Source organism: Cydia splendana, chromosome 16 (assembly GCF_910591565.1).
Source record: "Cydia splendana chromosome 16, ilCydSple1.2, whole genome shotgun sequence".
Taxonomy (NCBI): domain Eukaryota; kingdom Metazoa; phylum Arthropoda; class Insecta; order Lepidoptera; family Tortricidae; genus Cydia; species Cydia splendana.
The window spans coordinates 3844744-3872299 of NC_085975.1; the positions used below are offsets into that span (position 1 = coordinate 3844744).

A 27556-nucleotide genomic window follows, 5' to 3' on the forward strand; every position below is an offset into this window, starting at 1 on the left:
TTCTACAATGTTGCCATAAGGCCTTTGTAAAACCACATACCAGGAACAGAAAACTACATTTCATGATCGCGTTTAGGAATATATTTCTAGATCGAAAAATAACCATCATCACCATTAAATACATAAACAAGGACTTATGGCATTGCTTCTGTGAAACAGCACTTCAAACGCCTTTTACAACTAGACTGTCGTCTATTGGGTCCTCTATTCCATTGGCCATGATGAGCAATTTCAGGTGATCCCGATCGTGCTTAATGGCCCATGATCGGCGATGATGGAGCGTGATCGCCATTCTGTTCGTTTTCGGGCAAACATCAAACGAAGTGGCGGGCATGATTGTGCGCGTGCCCACACGACGGACTCGTGGCCCATTATGTAATGGACCATCATTGCCGATGGTGTAGAGGAGCCATAAGAGTTAATCTCGCTTTGGCAGTGGAAAGGATTTGGTTTGTGAAATTACCTAAATATAATAGGAACGTTACGATTCCTTCTTTTGGTTCAATTGTGGGAAGAAAGCCTCGATGGGCAGGATAGGGTCATCCGTCGCTATGGTAAAGTAGCTGGGGACTCTTCTACTGCTCTGAGATACTGTTTTAAACATGCCTGGAGTGTTGTAGTCTTTACTTGCCGCTAGGGTTAAATCAGACACCCGCTTTGAGTGCTCAAATAAATGCTCAATTGGATCGTGGTGTTTCTTGTCAGCGATTTTCATAATGGCGCTTTCTGACCGCGTTCTCTCGGAAGTGATGTCTTCTTTGTGGTCTGTGGTAGTTTCTGTCACGCTGATGTCTTGTACTGATTCGCCGATCTCGGAATCTTTTATCTTTTTCCGGATCAGTCTTTTGTGAGTGACCGTGGTAGGGGTGGTGGGCTCTGTGGCTTCCTCAGTAGTCGGCCTCGGTCTTCGGGAACCGTTGCGGATGCGAGATGAGATCTTTTGCGTCGTTCCCTCTGTAGGTTCTACTGTCGTCTGTCTCACTCTGCTGGACTGTCTGGCATGAGTCTGCTCTGCTTGCTCAGGGGCCTCAGTCGCGTCGCTCACCTTGTGTCTCGGGTCCTTAGGCACAAATTTCTTTCTCTCAGTAGCGGTATCATTTTCACTATTGTATCTGTTGTTTTCGTTGTACGGTCTTCTTTGGGGGAATCTAACTTTCGGCGCGTGTTGCGTATCTGCAGATTTTTCTGTGGTGCTTGTAGTAGAGCTGAGGCGATTTCTGTAGTCTTTTACGCTGAACCGAGGTCTATTACTTTCATATTTATTCTTCAGTCTAGGTCTTAGTACTTTCGCGGGTGGGTCGGGTGTAGTTTCAACTCTGGGAGTAGTGGTGGTTGCTGTTACTTCACTGCTGAGTGATTGAGTAGTGGTTTCCCTATGACCTCTAATTGGTTCTAATTCAGCGTCTAATGGCTTAAGGTCTCTATGGAACGAGAAATCCTTATCAGGTCTGGTAGTTTTTAGTGTGTCGCTTAAACTGACTGCTATATCGCTGGTGGGTGTGTCCTTTTCATCCTGCTTGTGTGTGTAATCTGGCGTCTCACTCTTTGTTTCAATCGGGCGTTGGGTTACTTTGAGTTGTGGTCGTGTCGCTATCTTCATTATTGGGGACTCATTGTTAGAATCGTAGTCCCGGTAAGATTGTGTTGTAGTCTCGTATCTTTCTGTGGTGGTTAGTGGTCTACGGTGGCCGAGTTTCTTCTTTGCTATCGTTGGATACGTGGGTGCAATGGTGGGGAGAGCGCTTGTTATTAAATCGTCGTTCACACCGGGAGTGGTGAGGTTGTACTGACTTTTATATTTCGATGGTCTGCGAGTGAAGGCCTGGTATTCGTCGCCGACGTCAGTCGTGGGTGCGGGTTCGGTTGAGGATTGAATGTATTTAGCAGTGCTAGATTCTTCCCTGTGGTGGATGTTAGCTAGCGGGGGACGACGCCTTCGGTTCTTGATCCGTTTCCTTTGCTTTTCCTTCTCAGTTGGTGGAATAGTGCTTGGGCGCTTGAAGTGCTTGTTTGGAGGAAGCGTAGGCAGAGGCTCAACTAGAAGATCGTTGTTTTCGTCGTTGCCTGTAGTGGTAGTGGTGGTGGTCGTGGCTGCTTGGGTACTCGTTTGCTTGTACGCCTCAGTCGGCTTCTTCGTTCGTCTCGGCGGGCTGTGGTCGTCGTACGAAGGAGTGACTTTGTAGTAATAGTCTTTCAGCTTGTGCTTACCTATAGGTTCAAAGTCGTCGCCTAGCGGCCTTCTGCTTTGAGATTCGACGTTTCCGTCGTAATTCAAAGAGTTTTCGTAGCCTTTTTCGGCTTCTGTTACAATAGCGAACTCTTCGGGGATCGGCGTCGTTTCAGGCTTAAAGGAGGAGTCATAATACTGTTGCTTTGTAACCGATTCATCGGTGACTTTCTGATTGTCGTAGTCAGGGCTCGCAGTCCACGGGGCTTTAGACGAATGTGTGTGAAGTTCGTCAGAGTAAGTTTCCGTCACTTCATAAGTTGCTCGGAAAGGAACGGAATTAGGCGTTCCCTCTAAATGACTAGGCGGGTTTATGTACTGCTGGGATACTTCCTGGTTGCCGCCTGCGGCGAAGTTATCATGGATCTTGTGTTTCTTCTTCTCGTAATTCGCATTAATCGTTTGCTGGTCGTAATAATTTTGCGCTTGGAAGTTCTGTTGCACCGGGTATTGGAAATCGTTGTAGTAGTTTGCCAAAGTGGTCGTTTGTACTGGGTTGTAGGTTGTTACTTTGTTGTAGTCAGAGCTGTATTGTTTTGAGAAGGGATCTTGTGGGCTAGCTTTGAAGCCGCCCTTATTGCCTGCGTTAGGGTCGATCTTTGGAGCGGTAGACACCTTAGGTGGCTGTGTTGGGACATTCTTGTTGTAGTCGGTGACGGCTGTCCCGAAATGTATTTGGTTGACAGTCGACTGCAGCTTTGGCGTAGTTGTTGGGAAGTAATTCGGAGTCTGTTTGTAGTTGGGAGAGTAGCTGAATGAGTTGAAGATAGTCTGTCTCGTCGGCTGTTGGTGTTGAGGTATGAAAGTTGTCCTAGTCGGGAACCCAGAGTTTTGTCCTTTGACGGATTGCACGTTGAACGGGCTGAACGTACCTGCAAATTGAAGAACATCTTAGACATTACCCTTTTTATTACATGTAGATTAATGAAAAGGTAAGGTAAATTCACAAGATTTGAGACAGAGCATGTTATGTCGTATTTTATACTAGCTTTTATTCTGTGTGAGTCTTACCAAAAATTCGCGGTGGGAAAGAGTTGTCCTGGAACGTGTAATGCGAATACGGGTTGACGGGTATCTTCTGACCAGGGAAGTTCTGCGCGAAGCCCTGCACTGGGAATGTCTGCTGCTGGGCCGTCTTCACCTGCTGGTTTAGAGCTTGCTGGGCAGCCTCATTATCTGGCAGTTTGTACACTTCAGGCTTATAGATCTCAGTCTCGCTTGATTGCGGTTTCTTCTCTGGCTTTGAGTAGTCAGCAGGCTTTGGGTAGATATCGAAAGGCTTCCCAGTTTGATATTGGTATTGGACCGGTTGAACATGCTGCTGGATTGGCTGCTTGAACTTCTGTGGATATTTTGTGAAGACTGGTCTCGCAGCGTAAGGATTATGTGGGTTTCTGATCAACACGCTTTCGACCGGGAAGTTCTGGATGTATTTGTAGTGGGTTAGGCCGTTGTTGTAAGGGTTGTGGTAGGAGTTGATGGGTTGGTTGAGAGGAGGTTGGGTGGGGATAGTTCTGAGGGTCGTAGGGCGGTAGGACTGGGCTATTGAGGTGAGTTTGGTGGCATCGCGGGTGACGAGCGGGCGCGCGGAGGAGGCGTACTGGTCCTGCACGGGGACAGGTGCGGGGACCTTGTAGGTGGGGGGCGCGTGGAGAGGGGCCGTGCCGTACGCGCCGTACACAAGGCCGCCGGAGCCTATCACTGGCCGCCAGCCGCCTTTGGACAACGGGAGAGCCTGGAAAAAATAAACAAAAGGTGAGACAATGTCAATAGAACATGGTTTAGTGGGTAAACAAAAACAAAAAGAAAAGAAAGTGGTTTGTGTAAATAAAGTCTTAGTGATCTGGCTGACTGTAGATTAAAATTGTTGGTTACTAAGTAAACAATTCCACACGAATCTTTTACCCTATGATTTATCTTTATTGCTATTTATGGGCGCGCAGAACGAAAGCGTGATGCCGCACGCATGGTAAACACCCGAAGGAAAATAGTCGTAACTCCGTAGAAAACTTATATGTAGTTCGAACCTTTTACGGATGGTATCGATTCTGTAGTCTCGTGCAATCTCAATCATTTGCAATAACGCAATACGATTTGGCACGGAGCGGCGACGGCGTACCGTAAGTAAAATACCCATTTATGTTTTTTTAATGTATTTTGTATCTATCGGTCAGTCACTGCGATCAGATCATTCCTAATGATTGCGGCAATTGTAACATTTTTTATGGCAGCTTTGAGCAAGAAGTTGGTTTAACAATTTTCAGCTCTAATGATTAATTAGAGAGTAATTAGAGCTTCTGACACTAATGACGTTCGTATGGATTTCATGGCTGACACGATGGGACAGCATACAGGCCCAGTAAGATGGGCCAGCGCGTAGTGGGGGTAGTGGCGTCGGATGGCTTTTGGGCCTTTTGGCGCAGCGGGATGGCGATGGGATGGCCACGGTGTCGGGTTTTCAAAGGTAGTGGGCCAGCGATGGTGCGTAGACATGGCCCATTCCATAGTGCGTTATCTCAACCATCACATGGCCATCTCGCTGGTCCATCGTGTAGAGGAGCCATTAATTTACCACCACTACCACCATACTACCAGCCTTGAGTAACAACTTGTAACAACTCTTGTAATTCAACAATGTTACCAAGAAAATGAAACAAGATAGCCCCCCTGAAACAACAGGCGGTATTATCGCTAAAATCAATCTCTATACATACCGATTGTGTTGGCATGGAGCGGCGGTGGTGGCCGGCTGAGCTTGGAGCCGCTAGCGCCAGCACCGCGGCCAGCCATAGCCACCCTGAAACAAAACAAATTTTGTTTAATCATCACTGTCTATCGCATTACTTGAGTACCCGTCTGCAAGAAATTCCGTGCACGAACTCTTTTTTTCAAACAATCTTCCACGATTGTTAACTTCATCGACAAAGCAGCGATTGCTATTAGTCGCAGTCAAAAGCAGATGGGCTCTATTTCCTATGGTTTAAAAATACGCTCTTTCCCGCACTGATTTGGCCGCATTAACCTTATTATGTCAGGAGACACTTATTCTATACATTTATTTACCTCCTAAACTGATTATAATCTTGCAGTGGCGAATTACCTAAAAAAATGGGGTCAGTGACTGTAAGTATGTACATTAAAGGCCTAATCATTGAGTAGTTTTACTACGAATGTGAAAACTATCATTAAAGATTATCCCTTAGGCCTCCGCAACAAACACAACTCGCCATATCATTGTCCACTTTAAGCAATCAAGGCTACTTTCTACGTATTTTTGTCAAATGATGGTTAATAAAGTCTCTAATGCGTCGGACGGGTCGACAAAAAGTCGCAATTGCGTCAAATTACATATCCGTAAGGAGGCTTTCTGGGAAAGCGATGGTGCAAGTAAAAAGTCGGTAATCATTAATTAAGTTCGCTTTTATACCTGTTCATTAAATACTGGGAATACTAGTTATAGAAGTTAAGCGCTTTTGAAGTGCCGCGCCAATAAGTTTGCGTTGCGTAGGCCATCATTAGAAGATCCTAAGTCCTCAACTTTATTTAAAGGTTTAAAGCCCGACTTAGACGATGCGAGAACTCGCATGCGAGTTTCATGCCATTGCGGCTTTTGATCGGTCGGTTGAATTGGACGTAACCAACAGTCCGCAATGTAACTAAAACCGCATGCGAGTTCGCGCGCCGTCTAAATCAGCCCTTAATCTCGATCGTACCATTCAATCGTACTTTTGCCGATAAGTGGGACCGTAGTTGTAAAATATAGCTATCACAGCGTAAAGACAGAGTGCGCACACAGTAAAATAGTATTAGTTTGGGACCATGGTTTTCGAATATGAGATGTTAGGCCCCTGTTTCATCATGTTTAGAATTGTCACCTGACAGCGACAACTCACCGTGCATTGCTGGTCCAACAAGTAAATATTGATGATATTTATGTACCTACCGTTAATTATTACTAACCAAATCAAAAATAAACAAGATATTGTCAAAACAAGTGCTTGAAATAGGCACCATATCGACGCGATCGCTATATTTTAAGGCCTGGCCAAACAGCGCTGCGCACGCGCCGCGTGGACGCAAGGGGCCGCGCGGCGCGGGGCGCGACAGAAGCGGGGCGTGATACCGGCGGGACGCAGTCTGTTTGACGTCGGTAACCTGATAGCATGTGCCGCGGTCGCGCGGCGCGACCGAAGCGCTGCGTCGCGCCGGCTGTTTGGCCAGGCCTTAAAATTACCCACCTGTTACCTAACTTTGACCCTGTGTTTGACCCTAACTAGGGCTTCCAAATACCGGACTTCTTTCAATACCGGTATTAATACCGAAACTGTCTTCATCAATACCGGGATCCCGGGATCCCGGTATTGACTAAAATCGCCTAAAATTTTTGAGTTTTATTAAAAAAATGGCTCACTGTAACACCAGATATGTATGTCCTTAGCTTAGGCACTGAATAAATAATAGTACTAGGTACAGAAGACTCACTCTCTAACAAAACGCGTCTGTTACGATCAGGACAGATATGGCCGCTAGGTGATGGCGACAGCGACACGCGCGGCTTATGGCTAGCCACCAAAATTGGTGTGGATCGGATGTACTTGTAGCTACCTGTTGCAAAGCGACGAAATCGCGGAGTGAGCCACGCCTTAGGATATTAAACAATAATCGCCATCTGCAATAATTATCATTTCACCCTCCAGGTTGGCAATCATTTTATCCGCCTTGTTGACTTCACCAGTCACATTTTTAGTTCAACCTAATAAACCAGCCAATAAATATTCAAATTTGGCACCATAAATTCGTATGCCATACTACAATTCATTTCTTTCTACTTTTTGATAAAATTTTAAGAACTAAGTAATTATATTAATATCATATCCTGAACATCAGAATTCATCACCAAATATTTATCTAACGCATATGCACAGATCTTGTTTCAATTACCTAAATGATCTTCTTTAATTAAATGGGCAAGTAATCTTCTCGATACAGCCGAATTTGATCATTTTAATGGATTTTAAACGTTATAATCGGCACATTTTCCTTGTTTTAGAAAATACCGGGATCCCGGTATTGCATTAAAAAATACCGGTATTGAAAAATGCGTTTAAACAGACGGGATCCCGGTATTTCGGGATCCCGGGATCCCGGTATTGGAAGCCCTAACCCTAACCTATCGCTAATACGCGTTTAATCGTAAAATTGTTTATAACTGTGAAATATTTTCTTCCTCTTTCATCGGTAACATCACTGACTATCAACGTCTGTTGTCAAAGAGTCTCCCTTTGCCATAAAATAAATTAGTACCAGTGAAATTAATCCATAACATGGCGAATGCCAAATAAAATCTTGTCTGGGTATAATATAAATAATATAACTATTTAACTTCCCGACATTGTCGCGGTTGTAAAAATCACTTTCCGTCTCATTACACCGATCAAACTTTCGTACGAAAGTAAATGGCGGCAAATTGAGTAGCAGTCGGTTTGTGGACCGGAACCGAGTGACCGAGTCTGTCGTTCCCACGCCTGCGACCCATTCATTCACTTTTGATGTGATATATTATCTTATCATACGAGTATATTATTAAAAAAATGTTTGTAAAACTGTCCGTCCTTGAAAAACAAACAAAATTTTGCAATGCGGGATGTGCACGGCTGTGGCGCCGGCCTGACGTCTTTAGTTATTATTTGACAGCTGATATTTGTCAAACAGTATAAAAGTAGCGACCGCTGTCAAGGTTTTGCCACCACGCCGCTCATTCAAATATAGGAGACTTAAGCTTCTTCCCGCTTCTTAACACTATCATTGTGTCCTTTCCCGAGCTTCAAACTAGGTATATATTTACATACCAAATGTCAACTAAATCCGTTCAGCGATAGCGTGGAGAGCTATTAGAGCGTTTCTTTTATTTTTTGCCTTTTTTATATTGTGACTTTTTTTGCCACTTTTGTGTTATTTCTAGTCAGGATCGCGAGCCCTTTTCATCCTTAGGAGAAAAAAAGTGTCCTGAAATTTCCATACATTTTTCTCAAACCTTCCTTTTGTTACCGCCATACAAAGTGTATGGGGAAATGGTAACACGACGATAGGAAAATAATCTGGGAAATATTTTTATCCCATTAGGATCGAAAGAGCTCGTGATTCCGAGTAGAAATAACACAAAAGTGGCAAAAAAGGTCACAATAATTAAAAATGGCAAAAAATAAAAGAAACGCTCATGTAACAGACAGACAGACAGACAAAGTTACTTTCGCATTTAATAAATAATACGTAATATATTATTATGGATAATCGAAGCTTAAAGCGAAATTGAATTACGAGTAGTTAACTTTTACGTTGAGAAAATTCACTATTCCGTGTTCATCGCAAAAAACTCGTCATGCCCGTAATTTAGAGTCAATTGTATTGTAGTAGGTACTCTATTTGATATTCTATGTCAAAAAACGAATTAATACTTCATGTAACTGTAGTAGATAATAGTACATTACGATACTAGTGTGAAAAATAGGAAATTCGCTTTAGAACACTTCCGAAGGGAATGTTTTAAATCGACACGAGTTGCGAATTACCTATTCGCACGTCTATCGTACACCGTTTTACTGTAGATATGTATGGCCCTTTAAGTTTTCGACATAGTTGCGTAATGTGCTAATTATCGCAATTAGTGCAGTTATAGGTAGCACCATTAGTACCTACTGTAAAGATATAATTAATGTAACTGTACCTATCGCAAATTGGCTAGGTTCATATTAACTGGTTCAAAAAATATCATGCGATCTATATCAGCTAAAATGATCGATAAGATAAGGGTCGTCAGTTCCATATTTTGCACATCCGAAAACGCCTCTAGTAGGTAGCTGCGAAAATGTCATGTCAAAATTAAAATTGGCCTTAAGCATCTTAAGTAAAATAGGTACTTATACATATGTAAAGCCCTAATGTTTCAGCCGAGTTTTTTTTTACACTTTACGTTGTTGTATTCATCTAAGTAATTAAAAGTGTTTAGAAACTCATTGATTCGTACCCAAGTCTTCTCCCAACTTTTTCCGATTAGCATGTTCTCGTGCTGCGAATGAGGTTGATTGCAAACGTAACAATTACACTCGTTAGCCCTTTACGTAACGTTACGTTACGTTAACGGGGGCACTATTGTATGTCTAGTAGGGAGAATTTGGGGCAATCGTGCGTGTACACGGAAGATTGGCGTATCTTTGCTAGTGCAATGTATTTTCATATTGATATACCTACATATAGTCTGACAAAAAAGACTAGAAATTAAAAAGTGGCAATACTGTAGTGTCGTCCCTTTCAAATCAATATAATTATATAAGAAAACGGGACGACACTACTGTATTGCCACTTTTTAATTTCTATTCTTCTTTGGCAGACTGTACGTAATCCTCTCCAGTAAATAAAATTGTTAAATCAACGGTTCACTCCCACATTGACTTATCATAAAGAAACCATTCCATTCCTAGTTCATTTGTATGGCTTCAAATTTTCCTTCATTTTTGTTAAACTTAAAATTTTTGACTCCCACAGCCCAAGCGGAACATCTACCGAATATTATTAGCTAGAAAAATACCTATGTATAAATTGATAGTGAAGCCTATTAAGTCACCTAACTTTTTTTGTACTTCGATTAAGCACAGATTCTTAGTCGGGTTATTCGAACTCCGTATACAGATAGTCTTACTAAATTGTATACTTATGTTAGTTTGGTTTGCGTATAGTATAGTTATTAAGCTTAGAATAGATTTAAAAGTGGAAAAATTACTGCCTTGCTGAGACTTGAACTCACGGCCACTTCACCATTTCCACAGACGTTTCTGCTTGTTAAAAATTAAAATATAGTACAGTTGTCACACTTAATTGGCCTCGTGAGGCTGGCTGTTCTGTATCTTTATTATCTTTCCCCACATTATATACTGGCCACGAGTACCACGACGATTAACTTAATTATAATTATAGTAGAAATGTTTGCGGGTAGTACTCAATTAAGTAAGAGCGGGAAAATAGCGATGAATCCGGGACATGGCACGAGACATTTATTTTCTTCTTGACTCCAAAGCAACTACAAAAAGTAGGTAGGTATATAGCCTGTCCAATTTCCTAGTCCAAGATCCAGTTCGACGTAGATTTACCTATACCTATAATATTCTTCACAGTTTCTATAAATAAAATAAATAAATCTTTTACTCTTTAAAATCCGCAATTACGAACCCAATATGATCTTTTCGAAGTTGGTTTAATATAGGTCTCTCTAATTTAGCCTCTCAAAAACAACAAAACAGTCAACAACATCGGATAAGCTGGGGCCGGAACCGCGGAAGCACCTGATGTCACCTCTTACTGTGCGCAAGCGCGCGCGACGCCATTGTGAGCCTGTCAAGTCCAAGAAAGCAACTAGTTAAGTAGTTATCATCTGTTTGACTCAGGCGCAGACATATCGCAAACTGTGATCACAAAATATCGTTGGTTAAAATGAGTAGAGTCTTGGTTGAGGATTCGAATCGCCAAACTCATTTCAATATTAGGTTCATTCCTTACGCTTGAAACAAAAATTCTGAAATTAAATTTTAGGTCTATCATGAAATTCATGAAACTGTAGGTACCTAACCCGTGCCGACTTTTTAGTCGTGTGGTACCGATGGCGATGCGTTATACATACCGAAATTAGGACTGGTAAATATGGTTGTCGTAGTATTTTGTATGGAGACGGCCGCTATATTACGGCACCGCTATCCTAGAAAAACCGAACTTAAGCGCGCTTAAGTCCTTTATGTCAATATCAAATGATGTATGAATTGATATAATCAAAACGAAATGCATAGGTACATGTTCGGTCCAGGAAGTAGGTGGTATAGTATGTCTTCTTGCGACCTTTTTTCCCAGACAATATGGTGTAAATGTCAGGTTGCAAGCAATCAGAGCATTGTACTAGCATGTACTATTTAGTAACAATAGTTTGGTAACGGATGTCACGGTACTTTTATTGTGGATTAAGGAAATGTACACAACTAAACTGAACAATGGGGGAATTTAACAGTGAGGTAATATAACGTAATATGCTCTTGATTTCAATGGCTAGTTTAGGTAGTTTGGACTGGGTAGCCTGCTGCCTAGCGGTAAGTGGCTTTCAAACCATTGCTCGATTTTTTATTAAAGCTTATGTATGAAATGTTAGTTAATATTAATCAAGTTTGAATTGATTTATATTGATCGGATGGCAGCGTCTTAGTTAAATTCTAGGTAGGTAGGATGCCGAAAACGAATTCAGAGCTTCTTGAAGACGCAAACGAGAAACCGCTATTATGAGGTTCTCGTCATCCTTAATGATTTCACCATAACATACCGTATCTACTACAGACAGAGTGACTCTATATGTTTTTAACATCACACTGGAGAAAATATAACAGACGAAGCGTAACTGAACTTATAACCTTAATATATATCTTTCATAACATACGTATACCTAAGTCGTTAATACCTTAGTCTTGTAGTTAGGTAAACTATTATCTATTGAAAATGAAATAAAACCCGCTTATAGAAAATACAGTTCTTCAAAAGGAGGTAACTGACAGTAACATCGATAATTGTATATTGTTTTGTTCTCCAATTGATAATGCAGGGTAATGACATATTGTTTAACATTTCTGCGAAACTTCTAACAAACACGCAAAGCATTGGTCAAGAGAAAATTCAAGACACAGACTAGCAAAAGTAATTGCAAATAGTGCGTTAATTTAGCGCACAAGTGCGTGTTACTTTGGCAGTTGCAGATTGAGAAATTACACGAATTCGACTGTGATCACTGATCAGAATTCATGAATGTAGAATGCCGACATTAGTTAAATACGAGTACCTACCTTCTTGGAACTTTGTACTAAATATCATTTGATATTTACCAATCGATTTTCGGTTAAAGAAAATTTCGTGAGGAAACCGGACTAATCCTTATAAGCCTTCCTTTCCCCTCTAGGTTGGATGGTCAAATGGCAGTCGCCCTCGTTAAACGAGTGCCTGTGCCAATGTTATACTTGTGTTGCGAAGCTTCCCAAGTGAACCGTGACAAAATACCGAGACAATGCTAGAATGGTTCCCTACTTCGTAACCTTATAGATTTCCTACAATTTTGGCATGTTTCTCATCCCAAACACGCGTCGCCAACAGAATCCCAGCGCGCGCGGGCGCAGCGACCGTGGCACGTTTCACTCCAGCTATTCGCCGAGAAAACTGCGAGCCGCATTTTTATGCCTCCACCACGCTCCAGCACACCCGATACGCCACCTAAAACCCAACCTTCTGTCGGTGAAATTAAAAGTGATTTTAGAACGGACGTGGGAGAGGTACGTCGGGAATCTCATGCAAACTCCAGTTAGAATCATTATGTAGACGAGATTATTAATTTATTGATGACATTATATAGGTGTATGGCGATGAAGATAGAAAATAATAGCATACATTTATAAATAGCACCTACACATTTTACTTTTATTATACTGTATGACCTATCTAGTGTATTTTATAATTTGTTTGTTTTATGAGTAACTGGTATTTATGTAAACTATTAGACTCAATGTCTAATTTAATTAATTGAAATTATTTATTAATACACAGTACAGAGCTTAAATTTAGACAGATCCCTGCAAAGCTGTATGAATTCACAGTTTGCCTTCAGGTAAGTGTCTCTACTTACATACACGTATATTTTTTAAGGACGTATATTATAATAATTATTAAATCTAACCACTTAATCATCCTACGCAAGAGGTAGGTATAGTATAGGTAGTGCGGTATAGTTTAAAGTTTCACTTTCGGCAGTGGCTGATAATGAGGGTGCTCGAGTCACCTAGAAAGGAACCGCACCGAGAAATGCGGTGGAAAACGAACGATTGCTATTTTATGCCCATCAGTTCCGGCAACGGTGGGCCCTATTTTCTTAAATCATATCTGGGGGCCTAAGTAATATGACAATCGTACATCGATAAATGTTAAAAGAAAAGTAAAAATATATCGGGATGACATGCTACGAACAGTCATGTGACTATATTTCCATGTATTATTTAAGTTTCGATTACAGTAGCATCGAGTAAGTAATCTACCTTATCTTAGATGTTAAAGGTAGGTATGTATTTCTTATGTATTGCGTTAAAAACATCGGAATTATACGAATGTCCAAATGTTATTAGAAGCATTTTCGAGAACCTATTGCGGATATATTTAATGAGGACATAAAAACTTTGCATAATAACAAATATATTTTAGTCAAAATTCAACCCGAAAGATATTCAATTACCCAATTAAACCTAACCATAACGTATAAGTACCTGTAAATCCAATTTGTCAGTAGGAAAAGGAGTGAAATTCAAATTTTGTACGGAACATCAAGCCTTAGCGACCAAATTAATCAAATATCTGGTTATTTCTGGTGACAAGATTGGGTCGTAAAACTATATTAATTATTGCATATAATCACACACAAGTGAGATTTACTGGTCTAGAATGGCGTGCCGGCCGCGTGGTCCGAGCGAGTAAAAGTGAGAATTAGTGCCAATAAAACGGTCTTCGGTTGGAAATCCTCTGTAATTGGCTAGCGCGGCCGACGACTGCTTCATAATTATCCACACGACAAGAATCATCAGCAGATACTGTTAACTGGAAAGAAAAGTGCCTAACCATCCTGAATGGCTTAATCTTTAATAATAATCTATTATTATCATTAGCATTACCAAAGACATTACTCAACATCCAACAATGTCAAAAGTGAAATATAGCGCGAATAATATTCATAAGCCGCCATAAATATAGACTACTATTTAAATCATTGTTGTTACAATTTTATAAACATCTGATTAATTCAGATTTCCATTTTGTCCTTATATATTTAAAAAATATAATTGGTATAGAAATAAAACGCACCTCCACAGTTTAACCAGAGCGTGAACTCTCTATACAAAGAGTAAATGTAAACAGTGGCAGTTTACACACCACGCCTTCGTCACAGTAGCGGACCACATAGTTTTATTAAACGATTCCTACAAAATGATGTATGAATATTGAATACTATCCTATCGCACCAAAAATATTTCGTGTAAATATTACAATTTATACTGGAAAATATTCCGGTACCTACCTCTACCAATACACTAGAGCCGAACCAAACTAACCCTGCATTACATTTGCAATAGCGAACTGTGTAGGCCAATCAAATTAGATTTTTTCCAGGAATTAATTCCCAGCAAGCTGGAAATCGTTCGCCAAGATGACAATTGTACCTATATCGAGAAACGCCAAATGAAAAGAAGAAAATAAATGTATCGAGATGACACGTGAATATTTCCACACATTCTTTAGGTTCCGATTAACGTTTTCCATCTTCTTATTCTTCTTCCATCCCTTTTCCCATTATTTCCTCCGCCTCCTCACATATTTGCGCCAAGACTTTCTATCTTGGGTTGTCGATTCTGACTTATGGGCTTGCTTGAGGTTTCCTTTTATTTTAGACTAAGTACCAGGTCGATGGCGTTTTCTATATCAATGATTGTCATTGGCGCAGGGGCGTATTTTGAAATTTGGCGCCCCGGGCCAATACGTTTTGCCGCCCCAGAAGTCAAGGAAGAAAAACAAAATGCAATCCGGCATGCCGCCCCTGGGGGTTGGCATATGCCGCCCCTGGAGGTTGGCGCCCCGGGCCATGGCCCGGATGGCCCTAGGGTAAATACGCCCCTGCATTGGCGTTGCCCGCAATGGCGTTACCCGCATTGGCGTTTTCTATATCATCATCGATAGCGTCATCTTGGCTAGGCTCTAGCTCGGCTTTATCCTTCATGGAAATGGGACCTATGAGACAAACGCGGCCCATTACACGATTGCTATCAGACACCGTCACGACACTAAACAATAGATTTATATAACTGCGGGTAACGTACGCGTGCCATGATAGTTATATATGGTTGTGGTGCAATAGGCTAATTGCCTTACGTTACTTCCACATGGGATACTATCGTAAGATACGGCAGTGAGTTTGTAATTATTGTGCTATAAAATATTTGAAGCAAATGAAGTTTGTATCGCGCGAATCTACAGGTACAATGTTGATTCGGATTAATTAAATCACCTTGTTTGAGATTGAGGATCCTATGGCAGGACGTGCGAAGAAAGGGGCATATTTTAGAAACAACCATACTTGGGTACAGTACTTACCTATATACGTTGACATAGTTACATTACTCTTTCTTCTTTTTCTGTGTGCCCTGCACCAACAGCAAAAATAAGTACCTATTTAAAGATCTTTAAAGGTTGATTTGTGAAACCCGTGAAAAGAATTATCTAAAAAAGCCACTTAAATAAAGGAATAGTTCTCAAAATATTCTTCGTCGTCAAATCAAATGTTCGTCATTCTTTCTGGCTTTTCATGGGGACTGCGTTGCCAAATTAGCTGCCGAATAATTTGCTCAGTTTGTTTTTACTATTTATATACGAAATAACAACTATGACTACAAACTCTCCTTTCATTACACCTAATTTCTGACATTGACAAATAATTTCACGGCTACTTGTCGCTAATCCGCGTCGCAAAAACGTATTAATAAAACTAAACACCTCGTTCATCAACCCCGCGTCTCACAGCACAATCGATTGCTCACTTTCGTTCGAAAAACCTAACTAACCATAGACGGGCTTGGGAAGATGTCATTGTCTATGTTTTGCATTAAGTAAAAGTGCCATTGCATTGTGTAAGGGCGCGGACCATGTGAATGGTTGACATCGGATTTGCGTAATTTCTGGCTATTGTGTCAATTGTCAATCGCTTCCTTGTGTAAGAAGTCCCGTATAATCTGGGTGTATAATAATATAGGTATGTGGGTCCATAAGTAGTCCACGTTCGCTTAACATATGTTAGAACCTGTACTATTTTGTAACTTATGGTTATGAGAACACAGTGGAGTTTATTACAATCGCTAATGAAATAGAAATTAGACTCAACCGAGCTTTGCTTTTTAATGTTATTAACATTCAGTGGTGTTGTAAAACTTTTCGGTCTATTTGTCCTAAAAGTTCATTAAAATATTTTATTAAAATTGTTAAATTACTTATTAAATTCAAATAAAAAAAAATCTTCTCTCCAACATGAAATGACTGACTACTTGAGACGTCCGCTCGTTGAACTCTTTTCTTAGCAAAATGGTGTTTCCCTCAAACTTTCTCACTTGGAGAAGGAAAAACGTTGTTAACACTGCAAACTGCAAAGTTACTAACACGTGATTTTATTTTAATGTTTGTCACATTAAATAACTCAAGCAGGTATGAGTAAGTGTACCTATAGATACTAGTTACGACTAAGACCAAACTTACGAGTATCAAACACATTTTAAACTACTTCTTTGTACCACTTGTCAAAATGTAACTCTGCTTGGTTCTTGTTACGACATCGTCGGAAATTGATATTAATTCAGAAATCCGTTAAATACTGAGTTATACAGCAGGTGTATTTCTAATGATCGTCTTGACATTGACGACCACGAATATCAACTTTAACCAGTCCTCATAAAGTTGATATTGCTGTCCGTTGATTTATTAATCATTTCTTTAAATTAAATACATTATCTTGTCACGTTAGTGTCAATGTTCGGGAGGCGCCCCACGTCGCTCAAAAACTGTTATGTCATTATTGGCCACCGCACTCGACCTGGCCGCGTAGCCAACATGCCAATGCTGCTCGCTCCGTAGCGATCGAAACGCAACTGTCACTGTCACACTACTATCACTCTTCCATATTATAATATGGAAGAGTGATAGAGACACAAAGGGATTCGGTGTCGAAGCGATAGCGATCGTCACCTTGGCTAGGCCGGCTGATTAGAGCTAATAAATCATATGTGACGCTTTTCACTTTCGTTTTGTGTCACAGGTCATTTGTTGTAAGCACCTAGAAGAAGCCAGATAACTCATAGAGGCGGGTGAAACGCTATTTCTTCTTTGAATAGTTAGATTTAAGATGCATTGTAAATTTCGACGGCAGTTATCTTGTAACTTTACGCACATTGCAATAAGTTGTAACCTTTACAATAGTGAAATTACGTTATGTTTAGTATGTTTGCACCAAGCCAGGACAATATCAATACTAAAAGAAAAAAAAACAACGGGTTGCACTCCGTGAGTGCCAGCAGAAGTGAAAACTTAATGACATTGTAACAGTTTTTCGATCAGGTCACGTGTCCGTCTTACGTCTTACGAATCTTACGGTCACGTGACCTGTCGCGAGTTTAACATTTTTTCGCCATCACAAAAAGTGCACAGCGCCGCTAAAGAAGTTTTCACTTCAAAAACAGTAAACGTACAATGTAATACAATCAAAAAATGTCAACCGTATCGAAACATAATTTTATCTAATCTGTCACATCCTCACTATATATTTTATGTGTTCAAAACGAGCTTTAAAATCTTATGTCACTTTCAATTTCTGCTCTAGAAATGGCAAATGATACAATATTTTCATCCATTGACCATCGTACGCGCCACCCAATTGGATCACGTATGACGCATGGTTTCACTTTCCTTGCGTCACGGATCATTCATTGCCATGCGGCGCCCGTGACCCTCGCTTTCCTCGTACGTGACCACTTTCTTTTGTTTTTGATCCTTGATTGATGTGCAATGCGTTTAAATAATGCGTTCCTTCGAGACGAGGAATGATTGAAATGCGGTTCCGGAAAATGCATGCAGGATAGGCCAAAGAATACATGGTAGATATGATAGAGATGTCCTAGGGTTCCGAATGTTCCCAACACACGGAAACATTCGGAACTCTAGGACATTTATGAAATAACAACCATCTTAATTGTGGTTCCGTTAAATCCGTTATCCGTGGGATAGGATTTCAGTTTTAGTGCTATTGATGTATTTGATTACTCTAACGAAACATGCGATCTCCAATCTACACTACATTGTATAGCAAGCGTGCCGGGAACTTTGAAAAAAAATTCTTAATATATATGATGTGGTAGCAATTTAATTTTAACCCCAATACGTGCCAATACCCAATATATAAAGTGGAGACACTTATCGGATTTCTTATCTTTTAATTTCAATTTTTTCGGTAGTCTGCCAGTTTGGGTAGCTACTGTATGTCGATATACATAGTGTGTGCTTGCTGACTCACTGTCAACTTTAAAAGCAGTTAATCCATGGTTAAGCTGGATCGACGTTTATGACCGTCAGGTGTCTGAATGAACGAAAGTGGTCGTGACACTGCAAACTTACTTTGAATGGGTTCCTACGTGGAAAATTGTAATGATGACTTGGTAAGTTAATTTATTATTAAGCTTAAGATGTATGTATACTTTCAGCAAGCATTTTAGAAGAGCTAGTGCAGTTACAATCTTCTCACAATTCAGCTGACATTATTCATTAGAGTTAATATCGTTTATATACTACGGACTTCATCTCCCTTTAAATTACTTTCAGCTTTTGCATCTTTAGTAAGTAAGTAAATATTCTTTATTGCACCAATAATTATTATACATATATACATATATATACGTTTTACATACATGTAAAACTACAAAGAAATTTTAAAGGAAAAAAGAACCAGGTAACAACAGGCGGTCTTATCGCTAAAAAGCTTCGCTTTATTGGTTTATTTATGTACTGTCAAGGAGAATTTAAATTACAATAATTGTCCGGAAGAGATCGCATAATAATTAACCGTAAGACAGTCTGATGCTGTGTTCCTCGGTAAATTTGTGTTTCAATTTTTTAGGCGTGTAAAATTATTGTATTGTAGTTATTTTGCCACAACTCCTTTAGCGCAATTTTGTTGTCATGAAAATGAACTAATAAATCTAATTATAATGGAGCGTGGTATCGGTGTGACCGGTTTATACGCAACGGTGCCGTGGGCAATGGGAGTGGCCGATCCGTCTCATCGGACACCGGTACTCGCGCTCTATTTCTTCACGCAACTTTGCTTATAAGGGCTTCCAGTGGAGCCCAGCGACAAAATATAAATACATATAGTGATAAATATAGACGAAGCTTTCAATACATTTTTGGTTTCGAAAAACAGTCCGTAGACTGACACTTATCTGACCAATATCTCTGAAAGCTTTCCCTTCTCCATAAATAAAACTACCTGCAGCTTTGAACATCAGAACATCACCCAATAACCTGTGGTGACACTATAAAACGTGTTACATTAAGTAAACAAAGCCCTATAACCGTCGTTAAATTTCACAATGACGCACATTACGGTTTCGTCGCCATAACTCGCGTCATAAATTGCGTCACATGTTGACAGTTGTGTCTTTATTAGGCGTCAACTGCCGCTATGCTATTTAAGGGTTGTGGTTATGCTATTAAATGTAACACGTTCCGGCAGTGAAAGTGGAAATGTTTGGAAAAACAGACGCCTAAAACATTTACGTTACTTTTAATGTGTAATTAAATATACACGACAGTGTGTCAGGCCAAGCTCAAAGAAAAGCCGATTAAACATTTATGACGTTAGACTTTCTTTGATCGGAATTGATCAGATTGGAATGCTTGCATTGATTTGAGTGGAATGATATATGTTTTCCATGAGCCTATTGGCTTGTTCCACTTGTCACAATAGTCCTAATTAATAAATAGCTCGCGTGTTTGCATTGATGCAGACAGCATGTTCAGTTACAGGGAAAAAAGTTTGCGTTTTTAATTTCAATCTTCAGCCGAGCCGATCCGAGTCTAGTCAGAACGATGTCTTTTTCGCACTTATTGCTTGGACATAAAGCTTTTTTCTAACACCGACCATAAGACAAAACGCCGAGGCACATTATTAGGAGCTACATGGTAATAAGGAATTTCTATATGTTAAAATTATTAATGTTAGACCAAGATAAGTCTGCAACGATTTTGATAGCACACGCAGTGCAAGTGTTATTTTAAACGTCAAACTTCTATGAAATTCATCATCTTCCCCGCGTTATCCCGGCATTTTTGCCACGGCTCATGGGAGCCTTGGGTCCGCTTGGCAACTAATCCCGAGTGCATAGGCACTAGTTTTTACGAAAGCGACTGCCATCTGACCTTCCAACCCAGAGGGTGAACTAGGCCTTATTGGGATTAGTCCGGTTTCCTCACGATGTTTTCCTTCACCGAAAAGCGACTAGTAAATATCAGATGATATTTCGTACATAAGTTCCGAAAAACTCATTGGTACGAGCCGGGGTTCGAACCCGCAACCTCCGGATTGAAAGTCGCTCGCTCTTACCGCTTAGGCCACCAGCGCTTCAAACTTCTATGAAATTATAACGTATAAATAACACTTGCACTGCGTATCTTATCTAAATCATTGCAGACTTTTCTTGGTCTAACTGTATTAATTCACCAGTCAAGCTAACATGTAGATAGAGGGCCAACCAAAAAACTTAGCAAAAACGCGAGCGCAGCGAGCGCAAATTTTTTTAACAATATCGCAAATTGTGAAAGCCTGTTAAAAGGCCAGGCCGGGTACCGATCTTCACCTGGGCCTAAAAGTCCGAAGTGCCCCAGTGAGGCGAGCTTTCATGCGAACTCAAAGCCGTTCAGGCTTCGGGATAAGTAGTTGAGCACAGACACGAACCAAATTCCATTGTATTAAAAAGCGAGACCGCTGGCCGAGCTAGCCGCAGCGAGGCCAAAGGCTAAGCTGAAGTAGAGGAGATGAGAAACACATACCAATGGTAAAATGAGGTAAAAAGTGAGGCTGAAGTAAAGGTAGAGCTCAGCAATTTCCGCATTGCTCGACAAGCCCGAAGCGTTTTTTAGCGAAGTGAGCTTTCATGTGAGGCAAAAGGCCAAGCTACTGAAATCAATGTTGATATTTCTTAAAAAGCGACGCCGAAGGCCGAGATGTAAGGAAGGAGCGCTCTAACATGAACCAATCGTCGAAATAGGTCACTTTTGTGACGCGCATTTTTACATACATACATTTTGTATGGACCGTCACTAAACTGACACCCAAAATTCGTATGAAAAACTGGGGACACTTTTTTTCTTTGTTTTAATCAATAGTCCTCGTGATTCTGAGTCGATATAACCCAGAAGTTGTTCGAAAAAAAGTAAATGTTAAATTTTTTCAGAAAACCTTTACAACAGGGCCCCGTTTCTCAAAAGCTTGTAACTTGTAATACAAGCGGATGTCACTTTTTGACAGCTTTTGTTAGAAAGGGACTTCCACTTGTATTGGGTTAGGGTTGCCATAAGTGTGGGGGCTCAGACCGGGACATTTAAAGAAAACCGGCCAAGTGCGAGTCGGACTCGCGTTCCAAGGGTTCCGTACATTACCCAATTTTTAACAATGTATTTTTATATGTGAAACGCGAGTAAATGCCTTTAAAAAACCCGGGAGGGGGGGTTTCAAAATTCCAGGCTCAGTAGTTTCGGAGATAAAGGAGGGGGGAATGGTAATTTTTTGGCTATTTTCTTAAATAACTTCTAAACTATTTATTTTAAAATATATTTTTTTTATTTATTTTTTTTTTATTAATGAAATAAAAAGTCATTTATTGTCGCAAAACATACAGTAACAGAAAAATACAAACAAAGAAATAGAAAAAAGATACAATAAGCACATAAGTACAATAGGGTTGTTGACTGTATATATATAATTATAACTAAACCCATACTATATTTTATTTAACTTAATACAATAACTAAAACAATATTAGGTACTTAATCTAACCTCCATCACTTATCAAAAAACTAATACACAACAAAACTATAAATACACATTCCACACAAATAGGCATAAAATACAAAAACACCAACAATCATTAAAAAAAATAAAAAATAAAAACACACACAAAAAACCAAACTAATCAAATAACCCACCCCGAGTCATTCCAGGCGCAAAAGTCCCCACCACCATTACCACCAATACCACCACCACCATACAATTTAAAATTACCAAAAAAAATATTTGAAACTCTCAAAATGAGCTCTTTCATTTGATATGTAACACGATATAGTATAAAAAACATTGTTTTAATTTTCTCATTTACCCCCCAAAAGTGGCCTTCTATGTTTGAAATTCATTTGTTTACGGAAGATGTCCGTCTTTGGGTCACGAATTTACATCTGTGACAGACGGACAGACAGACAGACAGACGCACGAGTGATCCTATAAGGGTTGCTTTTTTCCTTATGAGGTACGGAACCCTAAAAAGTAGTAAAGGTAGACAAAAAAGAACTTTTATTACAACAATAGGTAACCTTAAAGGTTTAGTCCTTGCCTAAACACAAAACAACTTTTAACACAGTCATTCAATGCCAGCAACCCGCCAGTCGGGTTCTCTGTTCGTAGGCGCTTTTCGCTACAAAGCGGATAATGCACGTTATCTGTGAGGGGGCAGGTAGAGGAGCCTCACGGGGATGATGGGAATGAAAAGGCAGGATCCAGAGCGATGAGGGGTATTTATTATTTAAATAAAAAGGCACAATATGTGCCTTGGTGATGATGTAGATATATATCTGGAAGGTGTGCAGGGCCACAAAACGAGCACTAAACTGAACTGCACGCACTTATGAATTATTACGTTTACTAATAAAAATCACACTTAAACGGTCGTGTTTAGAAACTTGGGAAGTACAGTCTGTTAGATTAAATGATGTTTATCGATCAGAGTATGTGATCGAACTGAAAATAAAAATCATTGAATGGAATTTGGAATAGGATTTGAATTTCAAAAGGGAATTTAGAATTTGTATGGTGCCAGAAATAGTATGAAGGTCGATAGTGTAACGCTTCGTTACACGCACCGTTACACTACCGGGGTCGCCCTGGAAGGGAAAATCCTGGGGCTTATGGCCAAAGGATTTTTCCGTAATGTAAATATAATGTAATGAATATGGGTATGAGTGATAAATTTAGAAGGTGGGGATGTTATATACAATGTTTATCATACAAGAGAGGCGATTTAAACATGCATACCAAAGGTCATTCATACATCATCTTATAAAATTTTGGTTAATTGTTTAACCAAAATAAGTTTCAATAGAGTACTCCTTTAAGTAGAGGACGTACCCATTAAATCGCTCTCCATTGGTATTAAGGCTTATTAATCAGTAACCACCCGCTGAATATTAATGAATCTAAATATAATATCTACAATAATGTGTACCTACAAAGAGTACGATTGTTGAAATTTATTCAACAAAATAATGCCGTATGGAATGTAGGATTACTACAAAATATCATAAGATAATTCCTTAATGGAATTAATAAATGTACTGTACGGTACGTATGTACCTAAGTACGTAAATATGAACGTTATGTCAAGGGAAGAAATATATAAATAAGTATTGTTCTAACTCTGGTAGAGTTAGCTTTGAATAACGTTATATGAACGTAATATAACGTTATATAAATTAAATAGTATAAATGAACGTATAAATTCGTACTAAGTAGGTATGTACGAAATGTAATGAGTCCGAAATGTATAATGGGGATGAGATATAATTATAAATGTATAACATTATATACAATACTAGCTGTGCCCGCGGCTCCGCCCGCGTGGAATTCGGTCTGCGTCAGTAAGCGGCTAATTTCTAATCCTAATTTCTCTCCCTCTCCCCTGGAGGCGGAACTTGAAGTAAAGTTGACAGATGGATATGCTAGAGGACTGTAGTCCAGATAAAATATTTTACAATTAGGTACCACTAAATAAAACTACACTCCAAAGTCAATAGTTTTTTCGCCCTTATTAAAATTTTACACGTGACTTAAACGACAGAGTAGTAGGTGTATATCGGACGATACAGTACCTAAGCCGTTAAGGGGCCCACTGATTAACAGTCCGCCGGACGGTATCGGCCTGTCAGTTGTTCGGAACTGTCAAAATTTTGTACAACAAAATACCGTCCGGCGGACTGTTAATCAGTGGGCCCCTTTAAGGTTTACGCGCGCGAGCGAAAGCGAAGCGGCCTGCCTGGCTAGAGCGCCACTCACCGTGGTCTTCTTCAGACTCCTGAGGAGAACCACGTGCCCCTTGTAACCTCAATGCGTTGCGAGACTTTCGGGATTGATTCGATTTTTTTCGGGAATGCATGGTAATGCGTATACAATGCGAGTCCCAAATCGTTTGACTCCGCAAACGACCAGTGTCGGATTAAGATGTTTTGATGCCCTAAACATTTCTAGACCATGGTACCCCCTCTCCCTAGGGTCATCAAGATTACATTGAATTTTATTGGTTAATTGAGTGACGTTCATTGCCGCATTACAGCTGAGAATGGAAATTAATCACATCATTTTATCACGACAATTGACAGTGCCGCAGCAGTAACGTTGCAACAGAGTACCTAATACTGCTGCAGTCGCCACCCGAATGTCACCTTAACATATCATAGAATGATATTGAAAACGCGAGCGAAGCGAGCGCGAAAATTTTTCGATATAAAAACGCAATTTTATAGACAGTTGTACATTTTTACTTTTAGTATGGAAATCAGTCACATCATTTTATCACGAAAATTGACAGTGCTTCAGCAGCAACGTTGCAACAGAGTAATGCTGCTGTAGTCGCCATATCTTAGAAAGGTATTGAAAAGATATAAAAACGCAATTTGATAGACAGTTGTACATTTTTACTTTTAATATGGAAATCAATCACATAATTTTATCACGAAAATTGACAGTGCTGCAGCAGTAACGTTGCAACAGAGTAATGCTGTTGCAATCGCCATATATTAGGAAGTGATTAAAAACGCGAGCGAAGCGAGCGCGAAAATTTTTCGATATAAAAACGCAATTTGATAGACAGTTGTACATTTTTACTTTTAGTATGGAAATCAGTCACATCATTTTATCACGAAAATTGACAGTGCTGCAGCAGCAACGTTGCAATAGAGCAGTATTTTAACGCGAGCGAAGCGAGCGCGAAATTTTTTCGATATAAAAACGCAATTTGATAGACAGTTGTACATTTTTACTTTTAATATGGAAATCAATCACATCATTTTATCACGAAAATTTACAGTGCTGCAGCAGTAACGTTGCAACAGAGTAATGCTGTTGCAATCGCCATATATTAGGAAGTGATTAAAAACGCGAGCGAAGCGAGCACGAAAATTTTTCGATATAAAAACGCAATTTGATAGACAGTTGTACATTTTTACTTTTAATATGGAAATAAATCACATCATTTTATCACGAAAATTGACAGTGCTGCAGCAGTAACGTTGTAACAGAGTAATGCTGTTGCAATCGCCATATATTAGGAAGTGATTAAAAACGCGAGCGAAGCGAGCGCGAAAATTTTTCGATATAAAAACGCAATTTGATAGACAGTTGTACATTTTTACTTTTAGTATGGAAATCAGTCACATCATTTTATCACGAAAATTGACAGTGCTACAGCAGTAACGTTGCAACAGAGTAATGCTGCTGCAGTCGCCATATCTTAGAAAGTAATAGAAAACGCGAGCGAAGCGAGCGCGAAAATTTTTCGATATAAAAACGCAATTTGATAGACGGTTAGACAGTTGTACATTTTTACTTTTAGTATGGAAGTCAGTCATATCATTTTATCACGAAAATTGACAGTGCTGCAGCAGCAACGTTGCAACAGAGTAATGCTGCTGCAGTCGCCATATCTTAGAAAGTTATTGAAAACGCGAGCGAAGCGAGCGCGAACATTTTTCGATATATTATTAATTTATTAAATCAACAATTATTCAATTATTTTTGTTGATATCCGTGTCTTCTAAACTTAGAGTTAATTTGGCATAATCTTTTCTCGGTGGCTTATTCATGTCACAACGTATTAAATTCAGCGCCATCTGTTAGTTTACCAGGGTACTCAATAGTGGTAGCACATATTTGAAAATAGTTTGCCCCTCCTTCCTAAGTAGCGCCATAAGATTCAGGGGCAAACTTAAGTCAATCGAGTGTTGTGGCTACCCCCCTCTTTTAGGGGTTGAATTTTTATAGCCTATAACCTGGCCGGGGATTTTCTCGACAGATTAGTAAAGTTTTCATCAAAATCCGTTCAGCCGTTTTCACGTGATGCGCGTTCAAATAAACAGACAAACAGATAAACAGATAAACAGACAAACAGACAAAAATTCTAAAAACTTTTGGAACGTGTTCTGTTATCAATTATAAGTATCCCCAGCCAACTTTTTTTTAAATATCTTCCATGTACAGACTTTCGACCGTCTTCAGCTTTATTATATGTATAGATTTTACAAGTTAGGAGCTTAGGAGAAAAGTAGCTAAGTTTGAGCCAAATAAGAATCTAATTAAGGAAAAACAGTATGTTGTTTATTTTAGAATTTTGGGGATAGGTTTAAGGTCTCTAATATGCCATCGTCCGAGCATTTTGCCGGACATGTCTTGTAGGACATATACTAAGGGTGATATTTTTTTTAGGATAGAACATTTAATAAACTTGGGTGCAAGTTTAGCAGAATAGTGTTTAGGAGAATTACTAATTGCGTAATTTCGTTTCCAGACGATGTCATTTTCGTTGAATTCGAAATGTTGGTGATGTTTATTATACGATGAAGAATTGGTTTGGTGTGCTCTCCAAAGACGAGCTTGTACTTTGGAGAAGACAGGCTGGAGAAGACCAAGATTATCAGCGTATTCGTCTCTGGGCGCGAATATAATATCATCTGTGAGATCAGATTTATCGTATGCTGATCCACATGTGACTAATTCGCGACCAAATACAAGGAAAGAAGGAGTATAATTTGTTGTTTCATTTACGGAAGTATTAATAGCAAATTGTATCTTATGTAGGTTGATATCCCAATTCCTGTGGTCATCCTGTATGAATGAGGATATTGCTGTGGTAACAACTTTATTATATCTCTCCACGGGATTTGGTTGGGCGCATTTAATTGCGCAATAGTGTATTTTTGGGATATGATAGGAGTGGAATAAATCCGTTGTCTCTTGACTAACGAATTGAGGACCATGGTCAAGAATTATGGTCTGTGGGATTCCGTACACTAGGAAAACTAGGTTTTCTAGAATATGAACGATTACTGATGACGTAGCACGTTTAATCGCAAAGAGGAGGCAGTATTTTGAAAAACAGCAAGTAACGACAAAGATGAATCTGTTGTGTTTTAGTGTAGTAGGCAAGGGGCCGATCAAATCTATTGAAATGCATTGAAAGGGTCGAGAGCATTGCTTAGGTTTACCCATTAGGCCAAGTTTTAGTTGGGTTTGGTGTTTGCAAGCTAAGCAAGTCTCGCATTCGGCAATAAAATTTGAAATATCTTTGTACATTCCTGGCCAAAAATATTTCAACTTAACTTTATTGTATGTTTTAAATGTTCCGAAATGAGCGCAAGTTG

General features: G+C 39.7%; 1 protein-coding gene across 1 annotated transcript in view; it reads right to left on the reverse strand.

Moving 5' to 3' along the window:
* Positions 1 to 366: 366 nt before the first annotated feature.
* The window catches only part of LOC134798070 (adhesive plaque matrix protein-like), a 44647-nt gene continuing 17457 nt past the window's right edge, over positions 367 to 27556 (reverse strand). The window contains exons 2-4 of the mRNA XM_063770403.1: positions 4942 to 5024; positions 3239 to 3962; positions 367 to 3099 (exon numbers count right to left, since the gene is read on the reverse strand). Coding sequence (XP_063626473.1) covers positions 482 to 3099; positions 3239 to 3962; positions 4942 to 5024 — 3425 coding nt within the window. The 3' untranslated portion in view covers positions 367 to 481. The remainder of the gene's footprint in view (positions 3100 to 3238; positions 3963 to 4941; positions 5025 to 27556) is intronic.